Source organism: Equus quagga, chromosome 7 (assembly GCF_021613505.1).
Source record: "Equus quagga isolate Etosha38 chromosome 7, UCLA_HA_Equagga_1.0, whole genome shotgun sequence".
In the NCBI taxonomy this organism is placed as follows: domain Eukaryota; kingdom Metazoa; phylum Chordata; class Mammalia; order Perissodactyla; family Equidae; genus Equus; species Equus quagga.
The window spans coordinates 126,499,375-126,512,905 of NC_060273.1; the positions used below are offsets into that span (position 1 = coordinate 126,499,375).

At 44.0% G+C, this 13,531-nt stretch overlaps 1 protein-coding gene across 5 annotated transcripts in view; it reads right to left on the minus strand.

Annotated features, from left to right (window-relative positions):
- Positions 1 to 13,531, minus strand: part of RASGRF2 (Ras protein specific guanine nucleotide releasing factor 2) — a 220,216-nt gene that overhangs the window by 10,578 nt on the left and 196,107 nt on the right. For all 5 annotated transcript variants that reach the window (XM_046668415.1, XM_046668414.1, XM_046668413.1 and 2 more), the window contains 4 exons: positions 9,332 to 9,392; positions 8,923 to 9,026; positions 6,364 to 6,448; positions 3,401 to 3,598 (listed from right to left, as the gene is read on the minus strand). In XM_046668415.1, coding sequence (XP_046524371.1) covers positions 3,401 to 3,598; positions 6,364 to 6,448; positions 8,923 to 9,026; positions 9,332 to 9,392 — 448 coding nt within the window. The remainder of the gene's footprint in view (positions 1 to 3,400; positions 3,599 to 6,363; positions 6,449 to 8,922; positions 9,027 to 9,331; positions 9,393 to 13,531) is intronic.

Below are 13,531 nucleotides of genomic sequence, written 5' to 3' on the forward strand. Positions count from 1 at the left end.
AGTGACTTACTGACTCTGATGAAGTGTGACATGTGTGTGACAGGATAATATGTTCTTTATATCCAGTGCCCAATGGCTGAGGCTTCTACTACGTTAGGGAGAGGCAAAACCTAGCCACAACAAAGGTGTCAATGTTCAGCTTCTGGATTCTGATACAGCTGTTTGAAGCCCATTTTAAAAATAGTATTCCAACATCCATTCATCATAAAATCTATCAAAAAACTAGGAAGAGAAGATAACTTCCTCAATTTTATAAAAAGCATTTACAAAAACCTATAGCTAACACCATCCTTTCAGCAAAGGTGAAAGACTGAATGTTTTCCCCTCAAGAGTGAGAACAAGGTAAGAATGACCTTTCTTACCATTCTTATTAAATGTAGTATTGGAAGTTCTAGCCAGAGAAATAAGGCAGGAAAAGGAATTAAAAGGCATATCAATTGGAAAGAAACAAATAAGACTGCTCGTACTTATAAGTGACATTCCATGAAAAACCTCCTATAACTAAATAATTGAGCTCAATGAGTTTGCTGACATAAGACCAACACATAAAAATCAACCACAGTTCTATATACTAACAATGAACATGTGGAAACTAAAATTAAAACCACAATAACATTTAAAATTTCTGCAAATAAAATGAAATACTTAGCCATAAGTTTAACAAAATATATACAAGACTTGTACACTGAAAATTGCAAAATGATGAAGAAAGCAAAGAAAACTTCAATAAATGGAGAGACATACTGTGTTTATGGGCTGGAAGACTCAACATAGTAATGAGGGCAAGTGTCCCCAAATTGACTGGTTTAATGAAATTCCAATGAAAATCTCAGTACATTTTTTTAGACATAATTTTTTATTCTATATGGAAATTTACAGGAACTAGAGTAGCTAAAATAATTTTGAAACAGAAGAATAAAGCAGGAGGAATACAGGAAGAACTTTCAACTCAAAGGTAAGGAAACAAACGATCCAATTAAACAATGAGCTGAAGACAGGAGCCACCATTTCACTGAAGAGCACAGAAAAGGGCAAACAAGCACATGAGAAGATGTTTAACATCTTTAGCTATCAGGAAAATGTAAATTAAAACCATGATGAGATATCAGAAGGGCTAAAATAAAAAACAGCGATAACCAGAAATGCTGGCAAGAATGTAGAGAAACTGAGTCACTCACACATTGCTGACAGGACTGTAAAATGGTACAGCCACTGTGGAAAAGAGTTTGGCAGTTTCTTATAAAACTAAACACAATTACCACAAGACCCAGCAATTGCACTCCTGGGAACCTATCCCAGAGAAATGAAAACTTACGTTGACACAAAACCTACACACGAATGTTCACAATAGCCTTATTTGTAATAGCCAAAAGCTGGAAACAACCCAGATGTCCTTCAAGGGGTGAACAGTTAAACAAAATGTGGTATATCTATACCACGGAGTACCACTCAGCAATGAAAAGTGATGAAGTACTGATACATGTAACAACTTGAGTGGATCTCAAGGGAATTATTCTGAGTTAAAAAAAGGTAATATCAAAATGTCATATACTGTACAATTCCATTCATAGAACATTTTGAAATGACAAAATTATAAAAGTAGAAAACAGATTAGTGGTTGCCAGGAGTTAGGTGGCTGTGGCTATAAAAGGGTGGCATGAGGGATCTTTATGATAGCTGTTCAGTCTCCCGACTGTGGCGGTGGTGGTCACATGAATCCACCCAGGTAATAAAAGTACATAAACCTAAATACACACATACACACATGAGTGCATGTAAAACTGGCAGTCTGAATAAGGTTGGTGGATGGTCCAAATGTCAATTTCCTGGTTGTGATATCATCTAAATTTGCAAGATGCTACTACTGGGGGACAGTGGGTGAGGGTGTAGGGTGAATCTATTCTTTCTTACAATTGCATGTGAATCTATAATCATCTCAACATGAAAAGTTTTTTAAACAGAGTATTTATAAAAGCTGTGGGTTTTATTTGCAAGGTCCAGTTTTGTTCACAGAAAGAGGGTTGGTCAGTTCTAGCGGGCCAAATCTGGGATTTTCGGAGTACTGCAATTTTACTAAAGAATAAGGAAGGTGGATAGAATTAAGGATATGACTTAGGTTTGGTTTCTTGCTACACAGGGAAGAGTTAAAAAGACTTCGAGAGAGAAAAGAAGATAGACTAGAGTAAGAAGTAGTGCCTCTGAGGGGGGCTTAAGTCCTCAGGGAGGGCAACGGGAACCATAGATGGTTTTGAAGAAATGTCAGTAGAATCTATGCTCTTCTTCCTGCCTGGAACTCTGGAGGTGGGCACCCTGCAGATGCCCTTCACCAACTTTGGGTGATCACAACAAGGCAGGCATAGTGGTCTGTGGAGGAAGGTTAGGCAGAGAGGGTCTGACACACCCTCCTAGCCTCTGGCTCCAATGGGATATAGAGAAGCCTGAAAAATTCCCCTAGGCCCTTTGAGAGGGCCAAGGTAATTATCTACTAATGAAGAGTTAGCCTGCCCACTAGGGATGGCCAAGGGGCAGGGCAGCCTGCAGCAGAGGTCAGACACACCCCCACCTCAGAGGATCAGCAGAGCCAATGAGAGCTGAAGGAGAGGGGAAGTCAGCCAAGCTCCCCGGGTGAATCGCCGTGCCCGTTCCAGGGTGGGGTAGGCAGGACTATATGAACACCAGGCACAGGCGATTCACAGTGGCCTGCACCCACTGACCAAGCAGCAAAAGACTACAACAGGAGGCCAGTCGGTGCACACAGCCTCCCATAAGCTGGAGGAAGCCCTCCCCATACCCACCAACACCCAGGGAGAAGCCCAGGAGACAAGGCAGGGGGAAAACTGTGATTTAATTTGAGTCTTTAAATTATCTGGAAGGAGATGATAGGCATGAACAACTTGAGTCCAATTAAAAGTAAACTAAGCAAGTCACATTTTTGCACATTTAAGTCATTATGCCAAAACTTTACACAAATGACAAAGAAAAAGGTGATGTTGAGGCCCTTTCTTCCTGGTTTTTGGCCCTCAGGCATCTGTATTCTTATTTTGGGGGAGAAAGACTGGATCCACGGGACATAATGTGTTCACGTGGAATCAACATGCCCTCTCTAAGTAATTCAGGAAACAATCCTGACTGTCAACCACATTGTCTGAGGTTGTTCCCCAATATGTTGTAATGAATGTTTTGGGTTGTATTTTCTTGTCTAAATTAACCATTTAGTAATGCACATAAGTGGACTCAACTAAGTGGTAAGAAGACAGTAATTACCCACATTGGCACCTTTCTTTGGCAGTTGAGCTGCTCAGTTCATTTAACTATTTCCTAATTAGTATATTTATCTTGGCTCTGGTCTCCCAGCCTCTCCTCCTCTCGGCAGTGGGGTGTGTCGCACGCTGATGCTCACCTGCTTGGACACCTTGGCCCAGGTTTTCTTCAGCCTGTAGATGGCACTTCTGTTTAAGGCCGAGGTGATCTCCAGCACGCCATTGTAGTTGTGCAGGCATCGGCAGATGTCCGCCACCGCCACCCACTTCTCAATGGCATTGGCCCGGGAGCCGATGTCGGCATAATTCATTATCTGGGAGGCCACCAGGTTACTCATCTGAGACAACGGAAAAGCCAACACAGGCAGCTCAGAGCTAACACAAGCATTTAGCAAAATCCTTGAATTACCTATAGAATCGTCAGGAAGGCAGATTGCCGAGGGACGTGGAGATCACAGTCCATGTTTAGACATCAACTTTCTGAAGAGACCAAAGTCTGTAATAACAAACTAATGAGCACCTGTTCATCCTCAGCATGAAGAGAGGGCTCTTGTGGAATCAGCTTGGTGGGGGAAGACGTGACTTTGTTAATCAGTAATTTTGATGAAGGAGTCATTTCCAATAATTATGGAGGAAATAGGATAGAATGAGCTAAGCCCTGAGGAACGGGAAGCTCTGCAGATCATGGGTTTCACTTCTTGGGGCCTTTTCACATGCTCCTTGGCCCCCAACAGTGTGATGATATTCACTCTAGGAAGCCTCAGTTTTCACAGAGAAAGAAAATGCATCTACCCCCAATCCAATCAAACTCGAACCTGATCAACTCAAACCAGAAACACTTAGGTGCAGGGGAAGAGAGAACGTTTCTCCTTTTCTTGCTGAATTTTTTTTCCACCAGCAGTTAAAAGGACCTCCAGTTTCAAGGCTAAGGACTGTCATTCTACTAGAGAAAGCCAAGAGAAAGAGGCAGGTTAAGAAGCTCAGCACTTAGAATATGGAAAGGACGAGGGCAGAAGAGGGTTGATAACTAACAAACGGAATTTGGGGTCCATAAACTTATACCCACACACTAAATCTGATGGGTACAGCCATTCTTTGATAATTCTCTAAGTATTTTAGATCTCAAGGTATCTCAGACTTATCACTGTGCATATTCATTAAAAAAATTATTTTGTACTGAGCACCTAGTATGGACCAGGAATTCTTTTAGGTTCTAGGAACAGGAAAAACAAATAAATTGGCATCCCTGGCTTTAAGGCACTGACTCTAATTAGGTGGGAAAGCGAAGGGAGGCAGACATAGACAAGGAAATATCACACAGTGAAATGCAAAGCTAAGTCTGCCTGGAGGGGTGTGAGAACATGGAGGCAGCATGGGGCGCCTCACTAGTCCAGAGGAGGCTTCTAGAAAGAGGTTGTGCCTGCATTGAGTCCTAAACAATGAGTAGGAGTTAGCCTCTGCTTTCTATCAAAGTGGAAGAGGGCCTGCAAAGGGACGGAGGTGGAACACATGGCGTGACGGAGGATCTGGCAGTCATCTGAGGAGCATAAGGTGTCGTGAGAGACAATGATGAGAGGTGGGCAGGGCTCTTGTAGGGCAGGTTGAGCAGTTGGGATCTTATTCTGAAGGAGAGGGGAAGCCACTGACAGAATTTCGTCAAAGAAAGTGATATAATAGATATGATAGACTGCCCTCTCAGAGAAGTTATTCCCACGACAGTGTGAGGAATGGGTTGGAGGGCAGAGAGGTGGCAGGGGGTATGGCAAGTTAGGATCTCCCAGAGAGAAAGGATGAAAGGGCAAATCAAGGTTACGGCAGCAGGAAAGGAGGAGAGAGAAGAACGTGAGACACACGTAGATGGAGGTTCACTATTATGTTGGGGGGTGAGGGTGGGGTGGGTAAGGGAGAAGAAAGAGCCAAAGATGAACTCTAGATGCTGTGCTTGGGTGAGTGAGTGTACGGGAAGCCCATTACCCAAGACTGAGAACAGAGGGTAAGATGAAGAAGCAGGCTTGGCAGGTTTGGGAGGTGCTGAGGACAAGCACCATTTGCAACCTGTTGAGGGCACAGTGCAAGTGGCCATCCAAATGGAGGCACAAGGGTCTGGAGCCTGGGACTGAACCTCTGATTTGAGTGTCCAGCATATCCCAAGCGTATGTACGGCACAGGCAACAGAAGTTTACTTTCCACCGCAGGGGCTCTGCTCCTCAGAGAGTGGCCTAGATGGGTCACACATCTTGTCCTTTAGGCAGCAGTGGCTTTGATGCTCGTTATGTGGTAACATTCAGCACATATGCATTCCACGTGGACCCTGTGCAAAGTGCCATCTTGGGAATCTACACTGTTGATTTGCATTTTGATTTTGGATGACATTAATTTACCTATGGGGTTCCTGGCAGTCTTTTCTTTTTTTTTTTTAACATTATAATTATTCCTTTTGCTGCAGTTTTAGTGAACTGGAAAGGGAGCCTCCCTTTGCAGATAAGCCTGAAGACACTCCTACATCCCTGGTTCCGCCATAGGTCTGAGACCGTTAGAACAGAACCAATTAGAAGTGGTGAGTATAAAAGCAACTCCATCTTACTGCTGAAGAAAGCAGAGCAGGGAGACGGCCTGACAGCCGGTCACCAGCGCACACGGCCACAGCAACACTGTAGTTATGCTGAAAGGTCCCTTCCAACCCTGGAATGCGATCTGGGCTGAATGTTCAGTAATGAGGAGAAGCTGCACCAACCCAACGTCACTGTCACCATCACCTGCACCACCAGGGGCCAGTGACACAGGTGCTGTTCATTCTGTTAGAACTAGTCAATCTACAACCATGAAGTAATGATGGTTATGATAAAAATAACAGCAGCAACCTACACATTATTGAGCACTTACCACACTGGGCACCGTTAAAAGCGAACCTCTTACACCTGCGAGTTAACTGGAAGTTACTACATCACTGTGAGCTCTTGGAGATTTAAGCTTGTTTTTAACATTCCATTAGTTCTGTTTGAAAAGTGGGGAGCAGACCTGCTTTATTTTAGAAAAGGAATCTTAAGACTCTGATATTCTTCTCCCTGTAACACACCCAAGGTTTTATTTTATGGTTACTCACATCATTGAAGTGTTGGCTGGTTTTCATAATGTAAGGTGTTCTTTCATTTTTATCCAGCTTCATCCACCCCTGCCCAAGAAATTCTCTGAAAGTTCAAAACAAAACACAAAACCAATTAAGGCTTTTTAATGGTGTCCATGATCCTGAATAATTAGGAATATTACATACATTAAACTTAATGTTGCCCAACGCCTGCTGCTCCTGACCCTCTTGAGTGAATTTCAGCTCAACTCTAGCATTTCACCGCTCGATGTCAAAAGATTCTCCAGTTTCCCGTTTTCCCTTATAAATGTTTGGAACTTTGTCCCTGTTAGGATCATTATAAAGGCTTCTCCAAAGTTGGAAAACAATGACAGACATGAGAGGAATAAAGAGATTAAGCACTAATCAGAAACCAAGACTATTTCCCCTGGATCAGCTTAAAAAATTTTTAAGCCTTAGCAAGAGTTCCGAAGAATCCATCACTACCAGAAACATTAGTCAGGGACAGCATGTTTTTCTCCGCTTTGCTCTGACATTCTCCAGGAGGACGTCGATTCCTCGGGCAGGGACTTGCCTTTGTTCCCCCAGAGCCCAGAACACTGCATGTGATAAGAGCTGAGCAAACACTCAGCCCATTCGTCTGAGGATGGCAGTTACAGTGGCGGGAGCTCAGCCTGGCAGAAGGTCTGTCTTCCAGATGACATCCCTGCTCCTTCACTTCACTCATGAGCAGGTCACAGATCACAGCAAGCAATGGACAATCAAGATGGAGCATACGGGAATTATTTTGTAGCGGCATTACTAAGAATAACTTGAAATGAAATTACTCTGACACAGTGTTAATCCAGAAATGCTGACTGAGTCCCTCTGCAAGGTTCTTTGTCCCTTCATGTTGGTGGGACTGCTCCCATCCTGCAGGGCTGTTGGAGATAAAGGTGTGCCAGTTCCACGGATGAAAATACTTGGTGGATGTTCACAACAGCACACAGGGAACAGGGAGGAGAGGTAGGGAGGAGAGGTGGGGAGGGTCCCAGGAAGAGACCACAAAAAGGACAACCATGAAGGTTTGAGCTTTGCTCCTTCTCCTCATCCCTAGAGGTCACATTCTTTTCCCTCCCGAATCCTCACTGTGCTGGAGAGTAATCAGGAGGTGGTGGCAGGGCAGCAGTGGAAATGGGGATGAGGGTGGGGGCAGGAAAGAGGCACTGTGGATCCTAACTCAAGTCTTCAAATAGCCACTGGGTTCATTGGAATGGCCAATGGGCCACATTCCTGTTTTAATTTTTTCGTGTTCATGGTTAGGTCTACTGGAAGAGGGGTAGGGAAAGAAGATAAAACACATAAAAGAAAAGTCTGCAGGGGCATCCTCTGGCCATGCCCCTTATGCCTCTCTGAGAAAGCTGTAACTCTGACCCTCTAACCATCCTCTGACATCCACCCTGCGACCTTGCCCCTCCATCACCACGACTATCCTCTTCTCTACATATGACATGCATCACATTCCTACTTCTTGCCCAGCCCCTCCCGTACCTTCAATTTAGTTATTAGTTCACAGAGGAGGTGTGCCAACAGTTGGCATTTGTCCAAACAAAGGCCTTGTTTGTGGAGCTACCGAATATGACAGCTGGGGGTGAGGGGTTGGCGTTTAAAGAGCCTACCCTTACTCTACACATGAGGAAATTACAAGGCTGTGTGACGAGCCCGTGGTCTCAAAGCTCAGCAATACTTGTTGATTTATGGAAGTGGGTGATGAACTGTAGCAGAATTTACAGCATTTATCCAAGATCAATCTTTCTCAAAGTCTCAGACCACTCAGAATTATCTGTGATTCTCAATGAAAATACAGTTTCTTGGGCCCCAAACCTACTGGAATCAGAGTCTCTGAGGGGGATACATTTTTAATGTTTCCAAAATGATTTTAGGCACCACTGTTACAGCTGCAGCGAGGTTTCTGTAACGTGAGAATGTGAGTACAGAGAAATGCACATTCCGTGGAAACTTTAGTACATATAGAGACACAAGAGTGACCATCTTGAGAGTCCTCAATATTTCCAATACAGTTGTCCCTCAGCATCCATGGGGAATTGGTTCCAGGCACGCCCCCTTCCCCCATGGAAACCAAAATCCATGGATGCTCAAGTCCCTTATATAAAATGGCCTAGTATTTGCATATAACCTATACACATCCTCCCATATACTTTAGATCATCTCTAGATTACTTATAATACCTAATACAATGTAAATGCTATATAAATAGTTGTTACACTATATTGTTCAGGGAATAATGACAAGAAAAAAAGTCCCTACATTCTCAGTACAAATGCAACCATTGTAGGCCTTTTGATCTGGGGGTGGTTGAATCTGCAAATGTGGAACCTGCGGACACAGAGGGCCAACTGTACTTTCATATCAATATTTCCAACATAAATTGGAACCAAAAGACAATCACGTGGGACCAAACCATCTTAAGATTAAGACTCAAACTCTTCGCGCACACATCTGCCTTAGGACTAACGTCAACTCTACGTGGGCTGGCCCTGCCTGAGAGGGCCCTCCTGCTGTGAGAGCAGCACTCACTCGTAGGGAATGCTTCTGAAGACGATGTGGTCCAGGAGGGTGATCTGCTCCGCCAGCTCCATGGCTGACAAGGTCTCAAAGCACTCGGCCTTCGGACAATCCGTCTGCAAGAGACGAGGGGGACAACGAAACAGACCCTGGAGTGAGGTGACTGTCAGCTCTCTGCAGCTGCTGAGGTACCAAGACCATCACAGAGTCTAGCTATGAAGAAAATGGCAGAAAGCTCAGAAATGTCAGCCGCCATGAACACCATGGACCAATTGCTAACCCCCAAGCTGCATGTGTTCATCTCACAGAGCTTCCTCAGCAGAACAAAAGGTCAAGCGCTCAGTTCGTCACAGGCATTCTGCTTGCCCTCCAGAGGCAGTTTGCACATAATTGTGCTGTATAGGGCCATGGCTGAACTTACCAGTTGAATTATGTCCTCTAATTTTAGGTGGATGTCATCTTGATCATCTTGTGAAAGGGCCCTAAAAAAAACACATCAAAATAGCCTCCATGAAGAGAAAGTAGACATGCCAGGAATGAAATGACAAAATGCAGTTGGGTTTTCGCTGGGTGGAAAGGTGGAGGGCTTGGTCCGCGAGGACGTGCCACTAGCTGGAGGCTGTAGAGATCTGAGCTGGACACAGGCCATCAGGAAAGCAGAAAAATATGTCAAAGGCACCAGAGGCTCACCAAGACAGCTGACTTGTAACAAGGAGCCAACTTGTTACATACAAGGTTGTAAATGAAACACCGATCATCAAAGGGAAACCGAGGGTGAGCTGGTGGGCTCTGCACCACCGAGAGGAGCCACGCCTGGATTCGGGCATCCTGGAATAGTCAGTCAGGGATTCTCAAAGGATGAGTGCCCCATCCACGCTCCTCCAGCTCCTAACCTGGCCCTTCCCCGCTGACGCTGAGGCAGAAGATGCAGAGCCAGCCCCTCCCCATGCGGAAGTAGACCAGAAGCTCAGGGAAGCTCCTTGGTGGCAAGAATTTGAAGACTGCCAGGCAGAAGCCAACAGGTAAATTCTCCCCCTTGCTCCTCTGATGCACCTTCCTGAGACTCACATGGTCCTGTATCCCCACACACGGTGTTATTCAGCTCCCAATAAATATTTTTTTTTGATAAGTGATGAGTGAATGAATGAATAATATGCAAGTTAATTAACACTGAAGTGGGTGCTGGTTTTAGAGTGGGAGTGATACTTCGTGTCCAACAGACGTTCAGAGTCCAGGAGAATTACACTGATTATATAACTTGCCATCTGGGACAAGCACTTCAAGTTTTCCAGAATGAAAGCACAGTGACATATTAAAAGTGTTAAAATATCTGGGGCCAGCCCACTGGCTAAGTGGTTAAGTTCACGTGCTCTGCTTCAGTGGCCAGTAGTTCACTGGTTCGGATCCTGGGTGTGGACCTACACACTGCTCATCAAGCCATACTGTGGCAGCATCCCATTTAGAAGAACTAGAATGACTGACAACTAGGATATACAGCTATGTACTGGGGCTTGGGAAGAAAAAGAGGAAGATCAGCACCAGATGTTAGCTCAGGGTCAATCTTCCTCACCAAAAAAAACAGTATTAAAATATCTAAACAGTACTAAACCATGTTGCCTGTCTGCTAGAGGAAGCAAATTTTAAAAGAAATAACTATGTGGGGCCACCCTGTGGTCAAATGGTTAAAGTTCCTCGACCTCCATTTTGGTTGCCTGGGTTCAGGGTTTTGGATTCTGGGTATGGACCTACTCCACTCATCAGCCATGCTGGGTAGGCATCCCACATACAAAATAGAGGAAGACTGGCACAGATGTTAGCTCAGGGAGAATCTTCCTCAACCAAAAATTTTAAAAAAGAGGAAGATTGGTGATGGATGTTAGCTCAGGGTGAATCTTCCTCATGAAAAAAAAAAAGATGTGACGTTCTCTTGTGTTCTGAATTGATTAAACAAAACTACCACCCACAACAATACAAAATCAATAGAGATGGCTTACTGTATGACCCCTACATGATCGGCATGTGCTAAGCATCTGACATACACTATCTCCTATATCACAAAAAATCCCTTCAAAGTAAGCATTGTTATCTCGTCTTACAGATGAGGAAACAAAAGCACAAAAATCAACTAACTTGCCCCAAGTTTAGTCCGGTGATGCTCTCCTGCCACTCTGTGCTTCTCTTAAGCAGGCTTATGGAAGAGAGAAGAATCTTTCTAGCTTATATGAGTGGCAAGCCTCTTGCCAGCAATTAGCCACATTTGTGAGCAGAAAGAAGCGGTTACCATATGATAAAGGGCATATTAAGGAAAAGAAAAAATAAATAAGCACAACTCTTTCTCCAAAGACTGTTAAATCACATTTAAGGATTACACACAGGGAATAAAGGTGACTCTCCCAAAGTGTTTGGCATTCTTTCCACTGTAGTCTAGGTTCCTGGAGAAAGATCGGTGGCCACATAACTCTGTGTACCCGTGGAAAAGATCTTTTTTATGAGGCTGGGCAATATTCTTCCCTTGGAAAGAAATGGTCAACAAGTTAGTTAGCTTCTCTCAACTGTTCCTCTCCTCAATGATCTTACCCAATGTTCCAAGATATTCTCCAGTCCCATTAAGTTATCTAGCATTTTCTGTCTTCATGAGAGCCTTGTTGATGCTGCCTGGGGCTTTGAGATGTTTGGGGGTGGGCTTTTCATGACCTGAGCTCATTCCAGTTGACCATGCAAGAAGTCAACCACTGCTTCTTTTCATTTTGTGGCATTTCAGGTGTCTACAAAAGACTCTACACTGCATAGATTCAGAAGCCAGCCGGTGAGACAGCGTTATAAGGGAGGTATTTTAGAAAGATAAAAGTCTTGAGCAGAGGGTTTTGTTCACAAAAAGGGCAACAAACTACCTGTGCTAATAAGCTTATTCACCATAAAGTGACTGCTGTGATACTATGTGAGGTCAGCTCATCACAGAAAGCTGTCACTCTACTGTATTACTGTAATAGACGTTTAAATACATGTTTCATGCCTACATCTCACTGTTGTACGACTCGAACACATATAAACCTCAAATGTCAGGGCTACATTCAATTCAAGACGGTATGCTTTTAGCTCTCACAATCATAACTTGTATTCCCTGGGAGGAATGTTCAGAAATGTTCCCCTTCCGATGTGAAGGCCTCTCTACCTTCAGTCCAGTTCCCAAACAGGAAGGATTTGCTTCTGGTCTTCTGACTAACTTAGAGTTCTGATGAAGACTCCAGGATCCTGGGTTTTCCCCACATCTACCAGTCAGTTGGATCAGTCTAACAGTTCTGCATTTATAATGAAACACCAGATAAACTTAAAAGGAAACGCGATTATCCAAATTCCATGACTGGCAAATTCCTCCTTCAATTGTAGAAATCAGTTAGTCTTTAAAACAGAGCCAAGAGCAACCAGCCTCTATCTCAGATTGGTCTACACTCTCTGGGTTGCTGGCTCACCACTGGCACTGGCTGGCTTGAGCCCCAGACATGGCCTGCCTCAGACTCTGCTCAGCCCCACCTCAGCGGACTTTGTGGGTGGTTTAGTGTCCTGTTGCTTCACCGTCTGGGACCTGTCAGACCATCTCCTACTTCCTATGCTTTCTCAAGGATGGCTTTCCTTCCCTCCAGGCTTACCTGATCCCATTGCTACCCATGCTCTGGCACGTGGTGTCCATAAGTATGTGGAAACCTTTAATGCTAAAATCTCCCAGCTTTGCCTGGAAATAACTCATTGTTTGTTTCCAAATTAAGAAATGAACTAACAAGAATATCTTTATAATTTTCAGGGCTGTTCAATAATCCTTTTGTTTCTGTTTCTTTCTCTTATACTCCGTGACGTTTTTCCCACAGAGGGATTTTACGAATGATGGCATTCCTTCAGTTGGTGCTTCCATCTAGGTCTTACTTCCTACCCTAATTTTTAATCTTTCTGATATAATTTTTAAAAATTTAAATATATAAATTTCATACATATAAACATAAATATCTGAAACGGCAAGTTATCAAAGTTAATGTATCATTTATTCCTCCTATAATCACAATCTTACATGACAGGGCAGGGATCCCTTAAACACAGCACAGGCAGAGTGAATTATGTGGCAGGGGAAATTCAATCTAAGGATCAGTAGTTTTCTTGCAGTAGGATTTTTTTTGCACAAATCTGTTTACCGGCTTGTTGGGAAGATAAGTTAGTGCCCCAGAGATCCAGCTGACCCAAAATGGGACTCAGGGTCTGGCTGTCTGCTCAGCTAATAGTCTGGTGACTGCACTGGTGTCTGTCTGCTTTTGTTGATATGTTCAGGGCTAAACAAAGACTTTTGTTTTGACTTCCTGTGGGAGGAAGATGGTCAGAGGTGGGAGAATGGATGGGGTATTGTAACATCCATTCTCTGCTTGGCTCCTTGGGTAGATTTTGAATTATGGTGAAAGACTGAGACCCCAGACTAAGGGAGGCTGCTCTGGAGCCCAGGTGGCACAGGGATGGGTCTGGTGGCATCCTTCTCAGCTTTTTGATTTGGAAATGGTGGCTTCCGAAGATTGTCAGGCAGCATTCTCAACAGCAACAGTGACATTCACAGTTGGCACGAATAGCATCTCCCACTCAAGCG